Source organism: Athene cunicularia, assembly GCF_003259725.1.
Source record: "Athene cunicularia isolate RWA chromosome 1 unlocalized genomic scaffold, athCun1 chr1_part1, whole genome shotgun sequence".
Taxonomy (NCBI): domain Eukaryota; kingdom Metazoa; phylum Chordata; class Aves; order Strigiformes; family Strigidae; genus Athene; species Athene cunicularia.
The window spans coordinates 88,076,246-88,100,502 of NW_020799091.1; the positions used below are offsets into that span (position 1 = coordinate 88,076,246).

A 24,257-nucleotide genomic window follows, 5' to 3' on the forward strand; every position below is an offset into this window, starting at 1 on the left:
ATTCTACAGGAAGTACTATCCACTGTACACTGTTCACAATGTACCACTCACATTTTTATTAGCCGTACATGCAAAATGTAAAATTAGTTGACAAATATTTTCTACTGTATTTGTTTGCAGTTGACTTTAGGTATAGCATGATTGAAAATAAATACAAATCCTTTTAAAGAAACTGTTGTTTGCAAGTATAGCTCTAAACGAAAGTGGCCAATATTTTCCCTAACTTCTTAGATGAATGAAGGCAAATAATGGAAAATGTCTTCCTCAGGACCAAAGTCATGAATGCCTTTCATCCCACAATGTATTCACATGGGTTTTCAAAGCACTATATAACTTCACCTAACTGATTAAGTAAATACAGTGGTAGCACTTCAGTATATATATAAAAAAAATCATATGAATGCTAACGATACTATTAAAATATGCCCCTCTTGTTAAAGCATTCTCAAGCTGAATTTCTCTCTGCTTAAAATGTTTTCAAACTGCTGGCTAAGCAATGCATCAAGGTATTTGGATAGAGACATTCACACAGTTTCATGTTATCATGTCAAGTACAGACAGCAAGTGCGATTTCCTTCCTGAATCATCTTGTCTTGGAAGTCAATCTCTGCTAAGATTTTTAGACATACCCTTCAGCTAAGTACACTTTTTGAGCTGAAAAAGTAGTTCTTGTTCATTATGCCTGAGGGCACACTGGACTGGTGGGATATTAAGGACTTTTTTTTTAGTGCTGCTTCTGCTGAAGAAACTCTAATACATAAACCTAAAAATAATTATAAACAGGGTCCTTTACCTCTGTAACAGAGGTAACAGCCACCAGATGGTATATTTAGTAAGACCCTCTGGCTGAGTTCTTGCAGCCAGATTAGACCAAATGATACCTGACAGGGCAGTAGAGATTAGCCAATTATATCTTCATTCCCTGGTCTCAAACACAGATGTCAACATTATTAAATTCTGATGTCCACAAAAGTCTCTATAGAATGAGGAAGTGAATAATTGTTAACAGGAGACACTGCCATTGCTTCACAGAGTCCTTCCAAAATAATTTTGTGCATCTTTCTTTAAAAATGACATTTAATGAGATTGTTTAGATTTTGGAAGGCTTGGCTAAAGCTAGCTTTCCCTCAGACAGTTTGAGTATCTATGCACATCAATGCATGGTTCATGAGAGCCAGCAGTACAGGACAAGTCAGTCCATAAAAATGTCTATAATGTATGTGGTTAAAATAACTACAGAACTTATAGCAAAACCCATGACATCCAATCTCTCCTTTTTCCCCCTGCTTTTTTTTTTTTGAGATACAAAAATACTTTAGTAACACATACCACTTTCTATCTTTGCAGAAACCTGCTATCTCAGCCTGGAGAAGAGAAGGCTCAGGGGGAACATACCCATGTGTATAAATATCTGATTGGTGGAGTAAAGAAGACAGAGCTAGACTCTCTTCAGTGATGCCCAGTGACAGGATGAGAAGCACCATGAAAAATTAAAATACTAGAAATTCTATTTAAATAGAAGAAGAAACTTATTTTTACTGTGAGAGTGGTTCAAGCACTGGAACAATTTGCCCAGAGAGGTTATGGAGCATCCATCCTTGGAGATATTCAAAACCTGACTGGACATGAACCCAAGCAACCTGTGCTAATTGACTGTGCTTTGAGCAAGGTGAATAGATGTCTCCCCATGTCCCTTCTGAACTCCACAGTTCTATGGTGATACATCTGTAATAATGTGATTGCAGTAAACTGACTCAAATAAAGAAAAATGTGAATCAGTGTTGCAAGCGCAGGTTCAAATTTTAAGTGCTCTTGCAAATAGGAAGGAAATCAGTTTTACTTCCTGCTTAATCCTTTATAGAACACCCAGTGCATTCATTTTCTGCATATATAATTCCATCTGCTGAGTCCCAGAAAATTTTCGTAGTCAAAACCTACATCCTGAATTAAGGTAATGAGCAATTTTGCAATTCTTCAGCTAAAGATAATATAAGAATCTACTGCACTACTACTCTTGTATTCTCTCTCTTGTTCCATTATTACCATTTCCTCTGTAACAGCAAATACACAACTCATCAACACTCTCTCCCCCTGGAATCTGACATAACCTGCTGACACACAAAACTGACACAGCAAGTTTAGTGACCCAGCACAGCAAAAAATGATTACACATCTCCTTCCGTTCCCCATGTCATTACATGAATTTCTATAGTATGCCTTAGAACAAGATCCTGTAAAGGAAGGATACTGCTGGACTACAGGTTTTAAAAAACACTAGGTGTATTTGGCCCTTTTTAGAAAACTGAAATTATTGCCACTGGAACCACAGCAGTTCTAAATGACTAAAACTAAATGATAGTTCCTATTTAGTAAGATTCAACATGTCATAAGCAAGACATCTGCTTTGCTTGAATTGATATATGTTATTCTGACAGAAGTTGGACTGTCTTCTGGTACTGAATATCCTGGATTCTGTCTACATGGTACAATTATTTACTTCTCTGAAAAAAGATTTTTCTGGTTTGCTGTCCTAGAGAGTCACTAGTAGAAGGTAGAGAATTCTCCAATTTCAGCTTTTCTTGTAAGCTACCCATTAAAACATGTTAAAAGCAAGAGGGATCAAAATTCTACAAGTAATCAAATCCCAGGTGACTACTGTAGCTGTATCAGACTGAGTTACAGGCAATCTGACTGCAGGGGGAAAATTTCTACTCCCACATCTGATGAGCAGCTTTCCAAATTGTACGGGTGAGTAACATCCTTCATCTAAGCAACTGAGATAGCTCAGTATCAGGTAAAGAATCTTTGAGCCTTTAGTAAATCAGATTTAACCCAGTGCTTACATTATGTATTTTTTTTCCACCCATGCTTAATCACTACATTTCAAAGGAAAGCATTGGGAAATAAAATCCATTTATCAATGAGAGAAAAATGAGTTTGTAATCCTTGTAAGGAACCAGCAGGTACAAAGACAAATGAGAAGAATCTAATATAAATATTGTCCACATAATTTAAATTAAATGGAGATCAACTCTCTTGGTGTGGATTAATGAATTCAAGACACCCAGAGATGTATAGCACAGACCTGATGTTTAACTGCAGAATTACTCTTACCATTTTGCCATACAACCTTTTCTATGAATACACAAGCTTTGACTTGAAACACTCTCAGTTCATTGCTCTATCATAAAAAGTAATTTCAGAATTTCATTCTGGACCAATTTACATCCACTTGACCTGTAACATCATTATCTTTTAATTTAAATAAGTATTCTCCCTTCATAGTATTTCCTTCATGAATATATATGTAGAAAGTCAAAATCTCATCTCTTCATAGAATAAAGAAACAAGACTTTGAAACAGTAATAATTTGAAAAGCATACTGCAATCCTTTCATCATATCCATAATCTAATTTGTCTTCTGGGATGCATTACGCAAAATAGGAAGGAAACAATAAAAAAAAAAAAAACAAGTTGAATGCCACACTAGCACACTTCCCTTTCACAAGCTAAAGGTGAAATTTGTAAGGATGCAGAATGAATTTAGATAGTCTCCAGCCATTTTCATTTTAACTGTGATTTGTAATTAATTTCAAAAGATGTACATAGTGAAGCACTTACAGACACCTGAAGAGAAAAGGCCAAATGCTCCTAATGCTGGCTTTGCCTTTAGTTGTTGAATTAAGTGGTTTATTGCCTTCCAGTCAGCATTCAAGTCTTCTAATTTTTTCTAGAACAAAAAATAAAAATATATTAAATTTATAATATATAAATTGATGTTAATAAAAGTAAAATAAAGTCTTTTACCTATTTTCTCCATCTGATGGACCACCTGAATTTTAAAAAACCCAGAAAGGTAGAAACAGCAATTAATTTTCACAAATGGGAGACAGGGATGAGTAAAATCCCTTCCTGTTGGGCTTGCAAAAGAGCTTCATGTTGTCAGGGTCCTGAAAGCATCTTTCGTCCTCAAAATTTGGCGGCTGAAGCTCAGGGACAAGCTAGAACCAGCACAGCTGCCTGACCCTGACCACAGACAGACTTCCCGGAGCAGCCTCAGCCTGTTCTCCCCATGGCCCTGCCCAGCCACCTGGGGCTGTGTTTGACTCTGCTTCCCCTCAGCGGGCCTGATCCTGATCTTCACCCAGGGGCAGCCCTGCTTCTTGGCCAGCGGCAGCAAGAGGGGTGCCCTGGCTGGTGAGACTGTCCTGCAGCCCAGTGGGAGCCCCCACCCCTCCCTGCTCCCTGGGAGAACTGCTTTGCCCTGCTTCCTGATTGGCAGGCCTTTACAGCTTTTTAGGGAACACAGAATGGCTTCTTCTTGAGTGTACTCTAGAGGTGGGTTTTTCATCATCACAAAACTGAGATGTTCACTTTTTAAATTCGAATAGAAAGGTGAATTATGTATTTTTAAAAAGTTGTCAGTAAAATCTCTGCAATTTGTAATATCAAATGCAGAAAAAAAAAAAAAAAAAAAAAAAAAAAAAAAAAAAAAAAGTAAAAAGAAAATCTTAGGAGTCTTCAGGGAGTCACAGACTTCAGTGTGTGGGCACACAGTCCTGACTGGTAATGGCTGAACTGCTACTTTTAAAGAAAACCCAAGTGAAATGTGTGGAGTGTGAATTACATCAGACCCCAGATAATCCTGAGAGTTATTTAGACTTGAAAATATTGTTTCTACCTCTCTTTCTTCATTGCTGTAAGGACTGTAAAGGAGGTTGAAGCATTGCTAATTCTATGCTGACATCTCTTAAACACTTAAAATGAAGATTGCATTTCTTTTTTAAGCTGCTCCCTGATTGTGTGCTACAAAAAGCAGCAGAGTGTACCAATGCCACTCAGGAATGCTTTTAGTATTCTTGTGTCTAATTCATTATTAGCTATATAGTCTAAATCACAATCCAGCCATGATGGAAACAGGATGCTTATTAAGTAAGGTACTTTAATTACTTAGAGTCTAAGATGACAGGGGTCAATAGGACAGGGGTAGGGAACAATACTCATTAAATTGCAGTGTGTACATACACAAATCACGCACACACAGAGACACGGAGGTAGCACAATTTTATGTTCTGATGTGTCAGGGGAGCATTTCTAGAACTTGCCTTAAGCTTTGCCATAGATACTCGAAACCTGCAAAGTTCTTTTGTATCTGTCACCAATATTAGAATATTGCCTGCTATAAACTCTGGACAGCTTTTTGTGTAAATGCTTTTTGATAGGGCAGGAGAGAAAGGATACGATTCTGTATCAGGGAATAAACAACTTTTTATCCATAAGAGCAGCTTAAAAACTGCATTAAAAATAAAATCATAAGCCAGGAATATCAGAGATTCTCCTTGATAATAGACTATGAGGACCAGGCAGAAAAAGCAACCAGATGTGGGTGTGTATGCCGGATTGCGAACTTCCTGCGTACACTGACAATGTAAAAGTATCATCAGCATTCAGGTTAGAAGAATAACGGCATCTAGATTAACGACAGCTAAAAGCAAAAGAATTTGTGCTTGTTAGGTAAGAAACAGATAAGAAGGGATTCTTTAAAATAACAAAGCAGAAACTTATCTACCAGCTGCGCGCAGTTAGTAGCGTTTGTCGAAAGTGCTGAGAGGAACTATTTTTTGAAATGAGCATGTGCAAGAGCAACATACGGTTTTGCTGTTCTTTTTAGAGTGTACAAGAATATATAAGGACTTGTTTTTCTCATACATGGTGGAGCATGACTGTTAACCATATTGGTGTGTGTTTTGACTATGGCCTTATCCTGCAAAAAAGGGTTCCTGCTACAACCAGGTATGTAAGATAAATGCAAACTGTCATACGACAAGTCACAATCATACATATGTCTCATTTCTGTGTGGATTACAGACACACAGAAACACATATGTTTGACACATACTATGCTAGATTTTAAAGTTCCTTTTTTTTTTTTTTCCTGTTGTAGCTCAAGAACCCACCTCCAGAGCTGAAAATGTAAAGGGCTGCTCTAATATTTATTAATTCAATAGCAGCAGAGAGTGCAGAGAGCCCTTAAAAACAAAAGCTGGAGAGATTACACTATCACAGTCTGGCTCTGTTTTGCAATATAGTCACAGTAGCTCAGAAAGGTGATATGGATCTTATAAATATAATATCGGTCCTCACTATGAGTAGCTGCCTAATCATTCATGTGGATTTGAGCCTGTGATTTCTTTCCAGCAATGACAAAATATAAACCATGCCCACCGCAGACATTAAAGTGAGTTGTCTGAGGAAACATCTATGCCACTAATAAGAGAGTAGCTAGTTCCAAACTATTCTATCAGAATTATAGTTTGATCCAATCCTGCATCTGCTAGAAATTAACATGACTACATTAAAATGTTAACTTCTTTGAGCAGAACAGTTTTGCTGTAATTGCAACTCTAGACTTTGGTACGAGGCATGAACATCAAAATATGCTGCATTAAGGAACACTTATATTGATTTATTGACATCATTGCAATTTAAGTGAGGTTAACATTCACACATGAACTAATCTCACTGACAGCACTAAAACTAGATAGGCGTATTTAGAGAGAGAAATGGGGTAGTCTTTTAAATGCAAGACTGAGGGCAATGAAAATTAGCTCCTCACTACTTACTGTCCTGCCCAACATGGGAAAGGACAGATTGAGTGCTGGCATAAGGGAACTACAGCTCTTCCACTGCCACAGAAATCCTTTCCTGAATAAACTGTTCTGTTTAAGTGCTGTTAATCATGATGTTGGGGCTTATGTTCTTGATATTGCCACTGTCACCAGCAGTAACCTCTCCTTCCCCCACCTGCAAAAGATTACAGAAATGCATTTCTAAAGCATGAAATCCATTTTACAAAAGTGAATAGGTCTGACTATTAAAGTGCTAGTGCTTAAAGGATCACACATCTCATCCCATTCTTGACTCTTGAATCAGGATATATTAGATTTCATTTGCCAACAAAAATATTTTTACAATCCTGTGTTGCAAAACTACAAGATCAGCACTTTTAGTATGTTTAGTGAAGGTGTGAAAATATACTTATTTCAGTGGCATAACTATGAAAAAAGATTAAGTATGTGTCAAAATAAATCAAGAGGATTTAATTTACATTCAAAACACTACAATGAGAGTATATTATAAAGGTTGAAAAGATAAACAGCTAAACACTAGAAAATGTAAGAATACAATGCACATAATTGCACCAATATCTTTAATTCCCTGACACATACCACTTTGCAGCACAGGAGACGTTTGCACTGTGTACAAGCCTATAGGACTTCTACTTCATGTATGAAAAAGAATGGGAAGATTTGTGGTGAATTAAGGAAACCAGAGAGAAAAAAGGAAGCTAAGGCAAAGTACCTCAGAGTACTAAATAATCTACAAAGTTGTCAATCGGTGCTATGCAAGTAATTAGTGTTTTTAAAGAGCCCTGTAATTTTAACTTTTCTTCCGTTCCACCAACTAAACAAGCAGTATGAGTCAAGTACTGAATTTCTGCTTGCAGTGTGAGTGCTATCCATATCCTGTACAGAATTTGGCATGGTTCAGCCTAAACCAAGGCCACCACATCAGCCTTAATTCAAGAATTTTCTAAAATTTTGAGTGCTTAACTTTGTAACCTTGCTAATATCTTTTCAAAACCGCCTTAAACTGAGTAAAAATACTTTTTGGGTAGAAAATTATGTTTGCTGAAAAGTCTGTACTGGGATATATAAATAGCAGACAGTGCTAGAAGCTACTCATGAAAAATGATGACAGAAGACCAACTCAATAAAGGGGTGGAAGCTAAGGAAACCTACATCATCAAGAAATCAATTCAACAGTCGTGACAGTATATATTCACTGTTTTATGAATTACTGTACAAGACAGTGAACCAGAAATTAACTTAACAGGCTGTTCAATTAACTGAACTACAGAATGTAATGAAAAAAGTAAAATGCAATTAAAGAGGGACTAGAAATTAAATACTCACTACTTCACAAGTAGTTACTCATTTCCTCACAGACACATTTTATAATATCATTGTCAAAACTACAACTCAAGGGACATCATAATCTTTATTTAAAGAGTTATCTTGTTCCAATAAATCTGGTAGAAATTGGCAGTTTTCAGTGTCTTTGACGTGAACATTTTAAAGACATAGACACAGAGTACACTGCTATGTCAGAAATTTGGCCTAAACAGAATAATTTCACACCATTTATACTTCTGTCAGTGGTATGTAAAACAAGTACTAGTTCTTCTCCTTGAAAAGGCCAGCATTCATTCTGCAATTCTTATTATGCTTTACAAAAATCTAGAAAGCCAAAATCTCTAGTTTTACATTGTTTCAAGTGCTTTGTTTGTTAAAATGTGGAGTAAGATGCCCTAAGACTGCAGCTGAAGTCATACAAAATGAGTAAATGCAGTTATTGCAGAGAGATTTTTGTTCCATCACCCATTCAGTGTGCAGATGACATTTCAGTTCCCTACAATAATAGTGCAATATTAACCAAAAAAAATGCTCAACACATTTAAAAGCTTTGCTTCTGCCTACTCTCATTAGCATGCTACTTTTAAGTCACCTTGAGTTCACCTCTTTTACTGTTTATTTCACTGTTTAGAACTGATCATTAAAAAAACGCTAACATAGACATTGAAGAGGAAAATAACTCTTAAGGATTTCTGTTCATGAAAGAAGAAAAGAAACCATATCATTCTCAAATATGTATTAAGTTCTAAAGTGGAGATAGGTGCATTCATGTCCTCCTGTGAATGGAGATCGGCTGGTGTGATTTACAAGTAATTCAGAGAAAATTTTGTGAAAGTAGAATGATACTCCAAGTACAGTGACAAAATAGAGATGGGAAAACAAGAAATTCACTGCATAGGTCACCTAAAAACATCTTAAATTTGAGATGAAACATTTTCCTGTAAAATAAGGTTGTTGAGTGCCATAGATTTGGGAAAGCTCTAAATACAAAGACAAATTTTACTATCTCCGTTCAGAAGCAATTGCAATAGATACTTAGTGTAATCAATAAGCCACTATTACATTTTCTGGGAATTCTTAATCATCATCTTCACAGATACTTTATTAGCAGTTACGAAAAAAGAAACAAGATCAAGCTCTGGTTGATAGCGCAGTGACCTTACTAGTTTGGTCTAGCACTCCAGAAGTAGCTGAACCACCGATGGGAGGCTGCTTGCTGAGTATTTTCTGCTGCAAGATTCTATAGGATAGAAAATGATACTTTACTCTCAGTGAAGGTCTTTAGGAAACTGAGTGTAAAATATCCCCTTCAAACTTATTTCTGTGCTGGGGAAAAGGATTCTATAGTACATTTTTCTAAAAGAGAAGAGGCATTAGCCTTCTTAACAATGTATCCTTTGCTCTGATACAGAAGCAACTCAGTCATTCTGCATGATTTTTGGCAGAGAAACTGAGTGGGAAAGTTCTATATTGCCATGTCTTCTTTCCTTCACGATGGAAAAATTTTAAAGCAAAGGACCCTCTTTATGACTTGACTTACCTTTTCTAGAAAACATGTTGGGTTTTTTTTGTTTGTTTGTTTGTTTGTTTGTTTTTTTTTTTTAATTAACAAAATTTCTGAAAGAAAAATTAGAAAGAATGGAGTTTAAAAATATATTATATGATGCCATTAAATAGGCACCAACAATTACATTTGTTTTCAATGTGGATTACTCTTGAAGAGGTAGAACAACCTTAATGTCAAAAACAATATTCCCATCATAATATGCAAAAATTTTCTAGCTGGAAACATTACATTTGTCCTGGCTATGCCATCAGAACAGAACAAATGCCATTCGCCAAGTTCTTTCATTGATTTTAAACAGAGCACATCAAGGACAAGTGTACAACAGGGGAAGCATAACCCATTACGCAGTAATGGATATTGCTAAAGGTTGCTTCATTACCTTTACTGGATGAGTGGCTGGTTTTTCCTTATATAAATGACACCCTTTAGACAAAACCTCTTCCACATTCGGCTGTTTAGCCTGCACTGCTGCTTCAGTTTCCTGAAAAATTAAAACACATACAGTGTAGATTAACTGTAGCATAAGCAATAAGACTGAAAAGTGTTAAAGCTCCATGGGAAATTGTAAAACACCAGTAGATTAGTTTCTGCTCAGGATTGGTTTCTGGGAAAACTTATGGATAGTAGCGGTTAAGGACAAAGAGGGTCACCTGAGAAAACAAAAGCAAAGAATGATGGAAAAGAGTAATGCTAGCAAAATAAACAGTGACAGGTCCCTTCAACCTGAAGGTTTCAGTAAAATGATTACAAAGCTAACACAGATTCATACTAGGAAAGGCAGGCATGAGAAATATTTAAGCAGCTCTGTCTTTTTGTCTGTTTCAAGTAATATAAGCAAAAGATAAACAAAAATCCCAGAATTATCTGAGATACTAAAATCAACTGGTTTGGTTTTGTTTTCCTCTCTCTACTCTTCTTCCACCTATTTCACAGTTTGATTACCTTGTCCTATCCAACACTGCAGACTGTCCACTGATTCTCCAGCTTGATTTTCTGTCCACAGTCTCAGTTATTATTAGTGTGACAGCAGACAAGATTGTGTGCCAGGCTTGTCACTATCTGATCCGACACATAATTTCATTGGCAGAAATTTTCTAGTCTTTGCTCTGCAATAAACTTGTTGAAATCTATGTCATTTTAAGACTCAGGAAGGGGCCATTTTGCTCCTCTGTTTCAGCTCAACACAGAAAACATATCTACATCTCCGCCTGATATTTTACTTGCAAAACATTACAGGCAATCAGTAAAAATAAAAATTGTTGACAAATTCACTATCATCTCCCATTTGTCTTTTCAAATGTTGTTTATCAATAGTAAATGGAGGGAATTAAAGTTTGGATCATTTCTTGCAATACTATTTGAAACGTTTGCATTTAATTGCTTTTTATTTTTCGTTTCAGTATTAATGAGATATGACTGTAAGGATTCATAAAGAATGAGCACTGAAAAGCAATGCACAGCAAAACTGGGCTATTGGGGGGTGTGTGTGTGGAGTTTTTTAACCTGTTGATCAAAGCCTCATTAAAGTTATATTTTCTTTCTTTTTTGATACTATGTTAGCTTTCTACATCCCTACTCACCATATAAAGAAAAACTAGTCATCAAGGAGTGTTGATGAAGGTGGCAATTTTCTGCCTATCTTGATAAAAAATAGGCATTTTAATATTTTATTTTAAAAAAATAACCCAAACCAAACCAACCCTAAGCCATCTGCAGTATTTTGCCAATATTTTGTCTTGTGTTATTCTACATGTCTCAAATCACTCTTTTTATAACACCCTGCAGAGTCTAAGAATACCAAGATCGCTATGGGTGCACCTACGCTGCTGGTTTAACCTGCAGCATGAAAGTGCCTTTGAAGCGGGTGTCTCAGTCTTCCCCAGTCACTGGGCATTGATTTCCACCATGGACTGCTCTAGGAGCTCACAAACTGTTTTTACTCAGGCTGTAACCAGCATGGGAGGTGCCCTCTAAGAGGGCACCTAACACAGTCCCAGGCTCTGAAGGCACCCCCAGCCCTGACTGCTTCTGCCCAACACCTGGAGCTCCCCACACCTGCCCAGGTCCCAGGACCCCATGTCAGCCCCAGGCACGCTGCAGCAGCACTGGCCTCCAGCCTCCCACAGCCCAGCCCTGCCTGGCCATAGGCACCGCTGAGCCGGGCCCAGGTCCCAGCCCAGCCTTGGCCCACCAGATGGGCCCAGGCTGCCAGGCCCTGCCTCAAAGGGCTCAGTCCACAGGGAGCCACCAGCCCTGCAGGGCCCCAGCACCTGTAACAGATGGAGCAAACCCGAGTACTGGTCCATCCCAGGTGATCGTCACCACTTCCTCTTGACATTTCCTAGATTTGAGGAAAAGCAGAGGTTCTCTTAAGATTTTTCATGTATTTGATCTGAGTAGATTTGTAATCACAGCCATTAACACAGTCAAGTTCCAACACCAGGGGCTGAAAATTCAAACCCAGAACCACCTGGCTAGGGAAGGCATTCCAAACTAATTAAAAAGGGCTATCCATAATCAGAAAAAGGATTTTTAAAAGCAAAATGAATGATGGTACCATACGAATCCATATTCTGTAGAAAAGAAGAAAACATTTCACAATTCCTTTCACTGTCGTTAGTTTATGCTAATACTGGAATACACAACACATAAAAAACTAAGATATTCCATTTCTACATATTATATAAACATTTGAAAAGGTATTCTTTGTGGATTCAAAAGGTATTTGTTTTTTATGGGTAGAATACAGGTACAATCTTCCATAGCAAGTTAAGAGAAATATAATGTATTTATCTGTTAAATCACCAGTTCCTTCTGTGCTGGAGTTACATGAACTAATCTTGTGTAGTCTGATCTTTTAAAATCAATGGCCTTGATCTAAACTGAAATGTACTGTTCAAGTCTATCCAGTATAACATGATGCTTCATTTGAGATTTTATGTAGAAATAAGAATAGAGATGCATCCAGGGGAAAAAGAGGTTCTCAGTATCTTGTCATTCATTTAGACACCACTGAAATTAACAGATATCTCATTAGAGCAGGAACTACTTTTGACTGCGGCACATGAATTCCAACATCACCTAAACCCATCACAAAACAATTTTAAGTGCATGCACACCTGACATTAAATCACTGAGTAACTTTGAGGGAGCTCTTTGCCCAGTTCTCTGCCTGATGGGATAACCCCTTGATGACTTCTGCCCAGTGAGCAAGTTTCCAGCAATTTCAAATCCATTTGCTAGGTGACACCCTATTAATACGGGTCAACAGGCAAAAGAGCAGTTTGAGGATACTGCTCCATCATTCAGTTCCCAGAGAGAACAAAAAGGAAACAACCATAACATGGCCTCTAATGGTTTGCTCGCAATACAAGTCACAGTTATTATCTAGCCTGTGCAGGATCAGGAGAATAGCACACTCCCAGAGCAGGGAGCATCTGCTCTTGATTGCAAAGGCCAGGCTACTACCAAAGCGTTACAGGACTTGTCCATGCTCATGCCCATCAGTTTTTAGAGAATACCAAAGCCATAAATTTTTAAAAGTCCTGATTCAACATCATTGATTCCACTGCCACACTCACTTTGCTTGCTGTGGGAGGACGCCTGTAGGGTGGATGCAGCACCGTCTCTGGGAGACAGAGCTAACTCAACTGGAATTGCACAATTTATGAACTGTCTGTGACAGGAATAGTGATGCTACTTCTCGGCTGGGTGATGAATATGCTAATTAAACTTTTCACACATATGACAAATTAAAATACATCATCATTGGAAACTGCTGTTTCTCAAACATATATAAACAACAAGAATCAAAGAAAGGCTACCTTTTTTCCATGACTACCACCTATGAATTTTCAGTGGTGTTAAAAAGGTGCATCCGAACCGATGAAAGCCTACTGCTAAATAAGCCACATTCTGCATTTCCAACAACATGTCACTTCAACCTGCTGAACAAATTTACAGGCTGAAAAAGTGGCAGTGACTTGTCTATAGCCCCATCTGGACTATGAAAGTTTGTTGATATAGCTCAGAACTTAGAAAATTCATATTCCCTAGCTGAAACCAATATATTGACTAAACCTCTGGTGTGTATGCCAATGGAAGAGAAAGTTTGATGGCTTGACATATGTTATTTCAAGAGATGGTAACTATCCTAGCAGACACAGACAGGCTGTTTGACATATGCTGCATATATACTAGGAGGCCCAGACAATGATCTATAAAAGTATCTGCAGCATTTCAGACTGTGTATTGGTCTATATTAAGAATCACAAGCGCTGATTCACCTTCTCTGGTAACACTGGTAAAACTTTTGGGATTGATTTCCCAATGAGATTGTGACCATGGGACATATTCTGCAGGGACAGTAGGAGAAGCTCAAGATAATTAAACCTGTGTCTTCATGGTGAAGTGCAATGCAAAAATGGAAACTTAAATTACAACCATTAAATAAAAAAAAACCCTCAAACTTTGAAATTAGTATAGTGAGTTGTTTTAAAAGTCATGACCTCTTTTTATCAAGATGCAACATTAAACTAAGAATAACGATAATTCATTCACACAAAAACAGAAGCAGTAAACTATTTCACTTCAGTTTACTGATCAAGACAAGGCAATGATGTTTAACAAGCAAATATACTAAATCTAAAATCTAAAATAATTTGGAGGCTTTTAATTTAAAAAACACTTTTTCTGTAATTATTAGATATATATCCCGATATATATTTTACTCGATAACAGAAAATTACATTTAATTATGTTTTTCTTGTTTTTTAGATGACAGAGTGTGTAACTTGTAACCAGAATTCTCTCAGGTGGATTTTCTTATTCATGAACACAAGAAGTTCCAACAAGGTTCATTGAAATATTCATGCCTGTCTTTCAGATTACTGTTCCCAGATATTTTAGGGAAAAGCTATAAATAAATGGTAAAGTTCAGAGTGCCTCATTTTTTCCTCACAAGAAAGGGAAGTGGGTAGAAAGCATGAATATATTCCCATCTTCAAGAATTCTGGTTCTAAATAAGTGACCTCATTTTTTTCTTTGACTCAGCTCTGCACATTCCCATTCATGGAGCATAACAAGCTAAACTGCCACAATGAAGAATGATCAGAGGAGACTTAATTAAAATACATCAAAGTTCAGCTAACACCACAGTGAGCATCAGTTCTTGATGGCAGGTCAGATAGTACAGTCAGTGGCATTCTCGGTATTCACTTTAGATATTTATACAATATTATTAGAATTCATCCAAGACATGCTAATAAGAGTTCTGTGGCCATATTGAGGTGGGACATAATCCATCAGGGAAAAATGCAGTTGCCAGTATTTAGACTTCCTGAATAAAGGTGGTAATCAATCTTGATAAAATTCAAAGAGAGACAAGCTTGTAGCTCTGTTCTTTTCTACATAAGTGATTAAAAGTTTTGATAAATTTCTGAATATTTTACTTCTCTCTATATAGAAAGAAAATGCCCCATGAACTTCTGAATTACAATATTTAACTTCACTTTCCTGTCTTAGAGTTTTATGAAAAAAAAACCAAAAAAAAACCCAAACCCAAACCCACAAATAATTCAATTTAAAGAACATTCCACTAGTGGCCCCGGTAGAAGCTTAGTTTAAAACTGTTTTATTGCTAAAAGTATACTGTAACTAGTGGACAAGGAATTTTATGCACCTGCCTTTAAAAATGCCATTTTAATGAGTAAATAAAATAACCATTCTTCCCCCTATTACCTTAAACCATTGATCTTTTAAATGTGTGACACCCAGAATATTCTCCCAAGAGAGTTTTCAAAGCTATCTTAATGGGAAAATAATATTGTGAGATTCATCCAGCACTTTAAAGTAAAGTGTGCAAAACACAGTCATCTTATTTTAATGAGACTGGAAAGTTGATACAACTATAGCTCTTGACCTATGTGAACAATTTTCTAGATACTTTAGAGGAGAAACAATTATTTGACGGAAAGAGCACTACATGAAGGACCTCTTCATTCTAAAAGTGCAACAACTCAATTTTAGAGTTCATAACTGCTTTCTAAACCTATGAGTGCAACCTTTGTGCATTTTGTAATATATGCAGACACTGTGTCTATTAAGAATTGATGGTGTTTTTCATCATTCCGCTCCCTGCAATATCTCTGATTCCTGGTACTGCAAACAAAAATGAAATAAAAAGAAAAGGAAATCCCCTACAATGAAATGGAACAAAGAAGGTCTCAAAATTTAAGCCATGTAAACAAAGTGCCTGAAATCCTCACCAATTTGCAGAATGAAAGTATGTTTTTTTTTTCCAAAGCACACCTTCCTGTTGGCTATCAGAAACGGGTAAACTTACTCTGTATATCTAGAATAGATGAAATGTAATTTATTTCCCCCATACAGAAATCAGTATCTATCCATTGCAGATGTCTGTCCAGAAAAGGAGATTTCCTGGCGGTACTGAAGACAGATGAAATTATTATCTGTAAAGACATGACCTTCAGATATGGCATAGGAAAAGAATTTGGTTTTAGTGGTCATATACTGATAAAGCACAGTTAATCATCCAGTTGGACTGTGAAGAGGCCCAGTAACAAGAATTCTTTGAGATTGGATATGATTCAGAATATTTTATTTTGAGCTTGGACAGGACACTGGATGAAACAGCTGCTTCTGTTCCACCTAGACTGCAGATCCTGTCTTAGTTCCAGTGCATAAAATAAAAAGAGCTAACAACAGACCCAGGAAACTGACAAAGAAGGAAATTTCACAGAAAAACAAAATGAGAAATTCTTGCTAGAAAATAGGAGAAATCCCAATAATTTTATAAGCTCTCTCCTAGTTATTACTCTTTTAGATGCTGAAGGATAGCAGCTTAAGACGAAGAAGAGTTAGATTGACACAGTAGCAAATATGGACTACCAGCATAAGCATCTTGACTGGTAAGTGAAATTTGGTGATAATTATAAAAGGATTGAGTCACAAAAATAATTTATTTCTTCTTGTAAACATGAAAGAAAGAAAGAAATCAGAATTTCTTCTCTCTCAATGCACAAATAATGACAGTTCTATTCAATAAACCATTAAAAAAAAAATTTAATTTGGGAGACATTTATTTATTTTACCATCTAATTCTTGGTTGCTGTTTCTTCTCTCTCTCAGGTCAGGGCTTATATGCAAATTTTCCACCTCTTTTCAAGTTTAGTAAATAAAGAATTATTTTCAGAGAAGTTTCTGGCTACAAAATGAAATGAGAAACCAATTAAAATCTACTACTCTTCTAACATTGGTCTGTTGATTGTAACATATTTTCAGATATGCCCAACTTCTGGTATTAGTCTTTAATAAATAATTTAAAAGGAATATTCATGAGGATATCTTTCTGCAGTTTGTCTTCCAGTAGTTGCAGTGGCATATATTACTGGAAGAAATGGTAAAGATTGCTCCAGTATGTTGCTTCAGCAGCATAAGCAGTGGTAGATATCAGTAAATGGAATTTACATTAGTATTGTTTGGTAAATGTACAGGTTTCTCATTTCCAACTGCAAATGGCTAAATTATATCCACACTCTGGGTGGTGGCACTTAAGAAAAAGAATCCATAAGCAAGTATTTTATCAGAAGTTTATGGTTTTAAAATCTCACTCATTCATTTCACTCTGAATGAAGAAAAATCTAATTACAAAGTAAGAAATGAAAAGAACTGGTAAGCAAATGCTACTCAGTAGTGCCCAAGGTTAAACAGCTCAGCACAGATTTATATGGATGTACTGGCTATGACTAGGACAAAGTTAATTTTCTTCACAGCAGCCCATAAGGTGCTACATTTTACATTTATGATGAAAATGGTGTTGATAACACAAGGATGGTTTAGCTACTGGTAAGCAGTGCTTGCATAGCATCAAGGCCACCTCTGTTTCTCATGCTGCCCCACCAGTGAGTTGGCTGGGTGTGCGGAAGAATTTGGGAGGGGACACAGCTGGGACAGCTAACCCCAAGTGAACAAAGGGATATCCCATAGCATATGACTTTGTGTTCAGCAATAAAAGCTGGAGGAAGAAAGAGGAAGGGGAGTTAACAGAGTTAAGGAGTTTGTCTTCCCAAGTCACTGTTACGTGTCATGGAGTCCGGCTTTTCTGGAGATGGCTGAGCACCTGCCTGCTGATGGGAAATGGTGAATAAATTCCTTGTTTTGCTTTGCTTGTACAGGCACTTTGCTTTACCTATTATACTTTCTTTATCTCAACCCACAAGTTTCTCACTTTTGCCCTTCTGATTCCCTTCCCCATGTCACTGTGGGAGAGGAAGTGAATGAATGGGTTGTGGGGCTGAGCTATCTGGTAGGATTAACCCACAACAATGATTTAGAAAGAATTCCCACATGTCAGTAATCATCTTGCACTGCAGAATTTGCCATATTTAACAGGTTGACTCACTTTACAAGAGTATCTCAAAAGAGTTAAGCTTTACAGCACTATGCCAAATATCTCAAAGCTACATTTACTTGGAAATTTAGCACAAAATCTGCAACAGGATTGAGAATTCTCCACATTGCCACTAACTTTAGTGTGAGAAGGAACTAAGATTCTTTTAGACATATGCTTTTATTTTTACCTAAAAAATCAATCAAAAATAAATAAATTTTTACTCAAATACAAATCAAGTTAATATCAATCAAATGAAAGTTATTCAAATATCTATCAGGTACCAAAAATTCATATAGTTACCAATTTACAAAAAAACTGAGAAGATATGCATTCCTTGACTCTAATATTTACTACATAGCCATCAACTCAAAGCAAATTAAACCAAAGCCAATATGACCTTGTGCAGATAGAAGATGTCATCTGTGGGGGCTCTTCTTGAGATCCCAGTACTTTAAATTGTATGTGATCAGTAGATCAAAACATAATCTTATAGAAGAGGAGTTACTGTTTAATAAATAACATGCTATTATCAAGAAGAATATCCAAGAGCTTTCAAGAATTGTGTTTTGAAGAGAAAGATTTTCTGTTAAAAAAAAATGCACATGAAAAAAAGAATACAAATAGTAAGACTGTTAGAAAACTGTATTTTCTGAATAGGAGAAGAAATATCCTATGTCTGAAAACATAACTACACTGAAGCAAGCTATCGTTTCGGTATTGACTTCACTAAATCAATAGCCTTGGTAAACTGCTCTGTCATTTCTGCAAGTTTCCTCCCATATTTATTTGCTAGTTTATATTAACCACACTTTTCTTTGAACAGTACCCAAGGTGTTACTAATAGTACAAGGAGGAAGACAAAAGACAAAGCTGAGGTACAACCTCATTAACTTCCAAGCAACTCACACACACTTCTAAAAAGTTTATTCTTTCAACAAATCACATCTTGATTTACTAGTCATCCAATATTTCCTAGAACAATTCTACCACAGTACAAATACTAGATCACCTTTCAAAAATCTTTCCTCTCCTGAGATACTGGGACAGATATTTTTGCAATCCATCCTTGAAGCTGCAAAGTCTGTTACAGATTAAACAGTTTACAAGGATTACTCTATTGGGAAAGTTTTGGCACATTTTCACAATCCATTTGTGGCTAATATAATTTAATATTCTTGAATTTGAAACAGATTTATGTTTTGTTTTTTTTTTTTTAATAAGAGGTTTGGATACACACAGTTTAAAATCTAAATGCTCAAAGCTCACAAAGAAAACATTGAACAGGTTGCTTCTCGAAGTCCCATAAAAAGATTTCTGGAAAGAGTGATAATTGATTTATGCACAGAATATCAAACTGTAGGTTCTGTGAGCTGATTAAATTGACATTTACTGCAGATCTTAATAATGAATTTAAAACAGATGTAGTTTAAATAATCAAACAATATTTCATCATCAGAAGTTTTCACAGTTCAACCTTTTGCCAAATCAGACAGAGATGTTAGAATACAGTGAGATAAATTTGTGGGGTATATATATTACTTATGTGCTCATGTGGATGAACTATACTACCTCTTATTGCATACAAAAACTACTTATTTAAAAGGATGTTAGCAAAATGAAAAGGTAAAATAATCAATAAAGAGTCTAAATCTCTTATCTGGCCTACCTTGTCAAGCAGAAACTGACAATTTGTGTCTGATGGAATGAAAATACAGCAATGTCCAGTTGGCGCTTGCATTCTCCCATGTGGGTGAATTTTCTTTTATTTGTCTATAGTTAGGTTCACTACTCCTCAGCCATTATCTTCATTCATGTTCTAACTGGAGGTTGTCAAGTATATAATGAAGTGATTGACAAGAGTTGACAGCTTTCCTATTGTCATTCAAAGCTTGTCAAGGTCAAAATTCAAATACAAGTTATTTTAAGAATAAAAAGTTTGGTGGTTTTTGTTTTTTTTTTAAGGATGGCCTATTTTTATCTGCCAGAAATGAACACAACATACTATTTTAAACATATGGCAAATGACCACCATGGACAGTAAAGAGGTATAAATACTACACCCAGAGACAGTTCATTGCTTCTTTAGCAGTATAGTCAAAAATCAAGGTTGTGTAAACCTTAGAAAAGAGGACTCAAGTATAGCAAAGTACAGGAGGGGTGAGTGATGAGCCAGAAGGTAAGGAGAGAGTAAAGAGAAAAGACTGGGAAGCTGAGTAAGCAGGGAGAAAGGACCAGTGAGACTGCGAGAGGAATTGTAGGCATGGTGGCTGGGAAGCATAGTGGTTTTTAATACTGTCTGAAGAAGATTTGGAAGGGTCAGCAGGATTTCAGTGAGCTAGAAGTGGAAACAAGGATTTCTGTATCTTGTCAACTCATTCCCTATCCAGGGCATCATTTCACCATTCATTCCTTAAAACACAGGGAATTACATTTTTGTTCATCCCCTCCATATCCTCATCAGCTATCATCACCTACATCTGTCACAACCCCCCTGGAAAACCATCTTCCAGGGAAAATGATAGTGCTGAGATAAAGACATGAGGAATTCCCCGGAAGTGCAGCTTTAACCTCCTAAGGGTTTTAGGAGGTAGGGCAGGGAGGAACTGGCTATGTTTCCTCCTCTCCCCCATCTCCTCTCTCCATCCTTCCATCCTGAGGTCTCCTGAAGAGGTAAGGAACACCATCAGCAGACATTTAAAGAACATGTAGGATAGGGCTGCCTGTTCAGGCTGGAATAGAACATATCCTGTTCCTTCTTTAACAGAAGGGGATTTAGAATCAAACTCAGCATCCCAGGCTATTTGATCCCAAAGAGCAAAGCAGTGGCAAAGAATTTGTGAAAGTAAATTATTAAATGCAAATAAACCCCACATAAATTTATGCAGTGGTAAAATGCATATTATTACAATAAAATCCAGAAATGCAAAAGAAAAAAACTAAGCACTGTTAGCAAAATATATCCATTTATTACAGTGCATCATATTCAACCAGAAAAATACAGAGGGATATGGAATGAAGTTGGGTGAATATCTGTATTTTAATTTACTAAAGTATTTTTCTATGTATCTTTTACATTTGCTATCATTAAAAAAAAATAAAGAAAAAAGAAAAAATGCAGACGAGAAAGTGTAGTTTTACATGCAGTTTGACTCAAAGTAGTTAATGAATTCTTTGACTAATTTAAGAACATTCATTCTACAATCAAAAAACCCAGTGCAGATTTTGAGAACATAATAGATAACTCAGAAGATGAAACAGTACTCAAAATGCAGAATTTAACAAAACATTAGCCATGGAACTACAATCACAAGACCTGTATGCCTACCAGATTGTCACAGTGCAGAACACATCTCCCTGCTGAAAAACTCACGGGGTCAAAATCAGACAAAGAGATACCATCAAAAAAGATTTTTAACAGACACTCACTGTCCATCTGACCAACTGCTATCAAGGTTTTGCACATATAGCCAGTGAATCTGTAACCTTCCTGAGATACAGAGCAGGCCAAAGGCATTTGTCCTGAAGCTCTCTACTATCTTTAGCTCTCCACCTCTGGTAAGGAGACTTTCTTTTCATAGGAATGTGCAGAAAAGATTAAAAAAAAAAATCTCAGAATCACATACATACATATATGCACCGAATGGAAAATCAGGCAAATTTTAAAAGACAATGATTAAATATGAAATGTCAGTCTTCTGTCCAACACTGAGTTCTACTTATACAAACACTCATTGTAACTGCATATTAATTCCTTGGATGAACAGATAACCATTTTTAAATTATCTATATTTGCTCTGTGGATAAACATTTAAATAAAAGGTTTTTGGAGTTCGTTTTTCAAAATACTGCAAGTTACGCATTTTAGCATTTCCTTTTAAAAATATACTTAAACTCAATTCACATAATGAAACTCAGGAGAAATATTTTCAACCTAAAATTCACTTGGGAGGAGATAGTCTGGGATTTATTTATTTTTTTTTAAATCTAGTATTCAAGCAGCTTTCATAGGAGACTTGGAGAAGAAAGTTGGGATACATAATGTTTTCCTAATTATTTTTGTGCAATATGAGCTGGTAAATTTTAGCATTCTCTCACCAAAGTGCTTTTTGTTACACTATGGCATGGTTTAACCCCAGACAGCAATGAAGCACCACGCAGCTGCTTACTCACACCTCTCCATTCCCTCCCTCAGTGGAATGGGGAGGAGAATCAGAAAAAAAAAGTAAAACTTGAGGGCTGAGATAAGGAGATAAGGACAGTTTAATAATGGAAAAAAAAATAGTAATAATAACAACAAAAATAATATGCATTGTAATAATAATTGTAATGAAAAGGAAGATTAAAAAAAAAAATAATAAAAGACAAGCAAGGCACAGTGCAATTGCTCACCACCTGCTGACCAATGCCTGAGCAGTGATCTGCCCCTTCCAGTCACCTCCACTCAGTTTATATACTGAGCAAGATGTCATATGGTGTGGAATAGTCCTTTGGCTAGTTTGGGACAGCTGTCCTGGCCATGCTCCCTCCCAGCTTCTTGTGCACCTGCTCGCTGGCAGAGCATGGGAACTGAAAAGTCCTTGATTTAGGATAAGCACTACTTAGCAGCAACTAAAACATCAGTGTGTTATCAACATTATTCTCATACTAAATCAAAACCACAGAATTGTATCAGCTACTGGGAAGAAAATTAACTCTGCCCCAGCTGAAACCAGGACAGACTATAAAGTTACTGTACAGGAATCAGAGCTAACATGCACCTTATTAAATTATTTCCAAGGTTACTTTGTTGGGTGTTTAAATACAGAAGTTACACACAGGCATTTACTTAGAATTTTCTTAACGAGTGCTAATTTGTATTTTCAGGTTACTAGGCTGTAAACATGTTTTCATTTTTAGATTCCATTCATAAGCAACTTTCCAGACCATTTGTCCTTTATGCAATTTCCTTGTACCTCTATATGGATTTCTGAAACATTGCTCAAATCTGTTATGTACTGGTGGTAATGATCTGGCATACCACAGCTAGAGATTTCACCCTGTGGTCACATATTGCAAATCCACTATCCAACTACATAACTACAGATACCTTAATGGTAGTTAAACAACAGAGCCCAGCAGTCACAACTACTGTTTTTGACAATAGATTCAAAATGTTCCTACCAATACTGATTAGATGTTGTTATTATTACTATTTTTTTTTTTCCATTATTAAACTGTCCTTATCTCCTTATCTCAGCCCTCAAGTTTTACTTTTTTTTTCTGATTCTCCTCCCCATTCCACTGAGGGAGGGAATGGAGAGGTGTGAGTAAGCAGCTGCGTGGTGCTTCATTGCTGTCTGGGGTTAAACCATGCCATAGTGTAACAAAAAGCACTTTGGTGAGAGAATGCTAAAATTTACCAGCTCATATTGCACAAAAATAATTAGGAAAACATTATGTATCCCAACTTTCTTCTCCAAGTCTCCTATGAAAGCTGCTTGAATACTAGATTTAAAAAAAAATAAATAAATCCCAGACTATCTCCTCCCAAGTGAATTTTAGGTTGAAAATATTTCTCCTGAGTTTCATTATGTGAATTGAGTTTAAGTATATTTTTAAAAGGAAATGCTAAAATGCGTAACTTGCAGTATTTTGAAAAACGAACTCCAAAAACCTTTTATTTAAATGTTTATCCACAGAGCAAATATAGATAATTTAAAAATGGTTATCTGTTCATCCAAGGAATTAATATGCAGTTACAATGAGTGTTTGTATAAGTAGAACTCAGTGTTGGACAGAAGACTGACATTTCATATTTAATCATTGTCTTTTAAAATTTGCCTGATTTTCCATTCGGTGCATATATGTATGTATGTGATTCTGAGATTTTTTTTTTTAATCTTTTCTGCACATTCCTATGAAAAGAAAGTCTCCTTACCAGAGGTGGAGAGCTAAAGATAGTAGAGAGCTTCAGGACAAATGCCTTTGGCCTGCTCTGTATCTCAGGAAGGTTACAGATTCACTGGCTATATGTGCAAAACCTTGATAGCAGTTGGTCAGATGGACAGTGAGTGTCTGTTAAAAATCTTTTTTGATGGTATCTCTTTGTCTGATTTTGACCCCGTGAGTTTTTCAGCAGGGAGATGTGTTCTGCACTGTGACAATCTGGTAGGCATACAGGTCTTGTGATTGTAGTTCCATGGCTAATGTTTTGTTAAATTCTGCATTTTGAGTACTGTTTCATCTTCTGAGTTATCTATTATGTTCTCAAAATCTGCACTGGGTTTTTTGATTGTAGAATGAATGTTCTTAAATTAGTCAA

At 36.4% G+C, this 24,257-nt stretch overlaps 1 protein-coding gene across 13 annotated transcripts in view; it reads right to left on the minus strand.

Annotated features, from left to right (window-relative positions):
• DMD (dystrophin) overlaps positions 1 to 24,257 on the minus strand; it is a 1,208,820-nt gene that overhangs the window by 363,689 nt on the left and 820,874 nt on the right. For all 13 annotated transcript variants that reach the window (XM_026858158.1, XM_026858211.1, XM_026858140.1 and 10 more), the window contains 2 exons: positions 9,923 to 10,024; positions 3,622 to 3,730 (listed from right to left, as the gene is read on the minus strand). In XM_026858158.1, the coding sequence (XP_026713959.1) occupies positions 3,622 to 3,730; positions 9,923 to 10,024 (211 nt within the window). The remainder of the gene's footprint in view (positions 1 to 3,621; positions 3,731 to 9,922; positions 10,025 to 24,257) is intronic.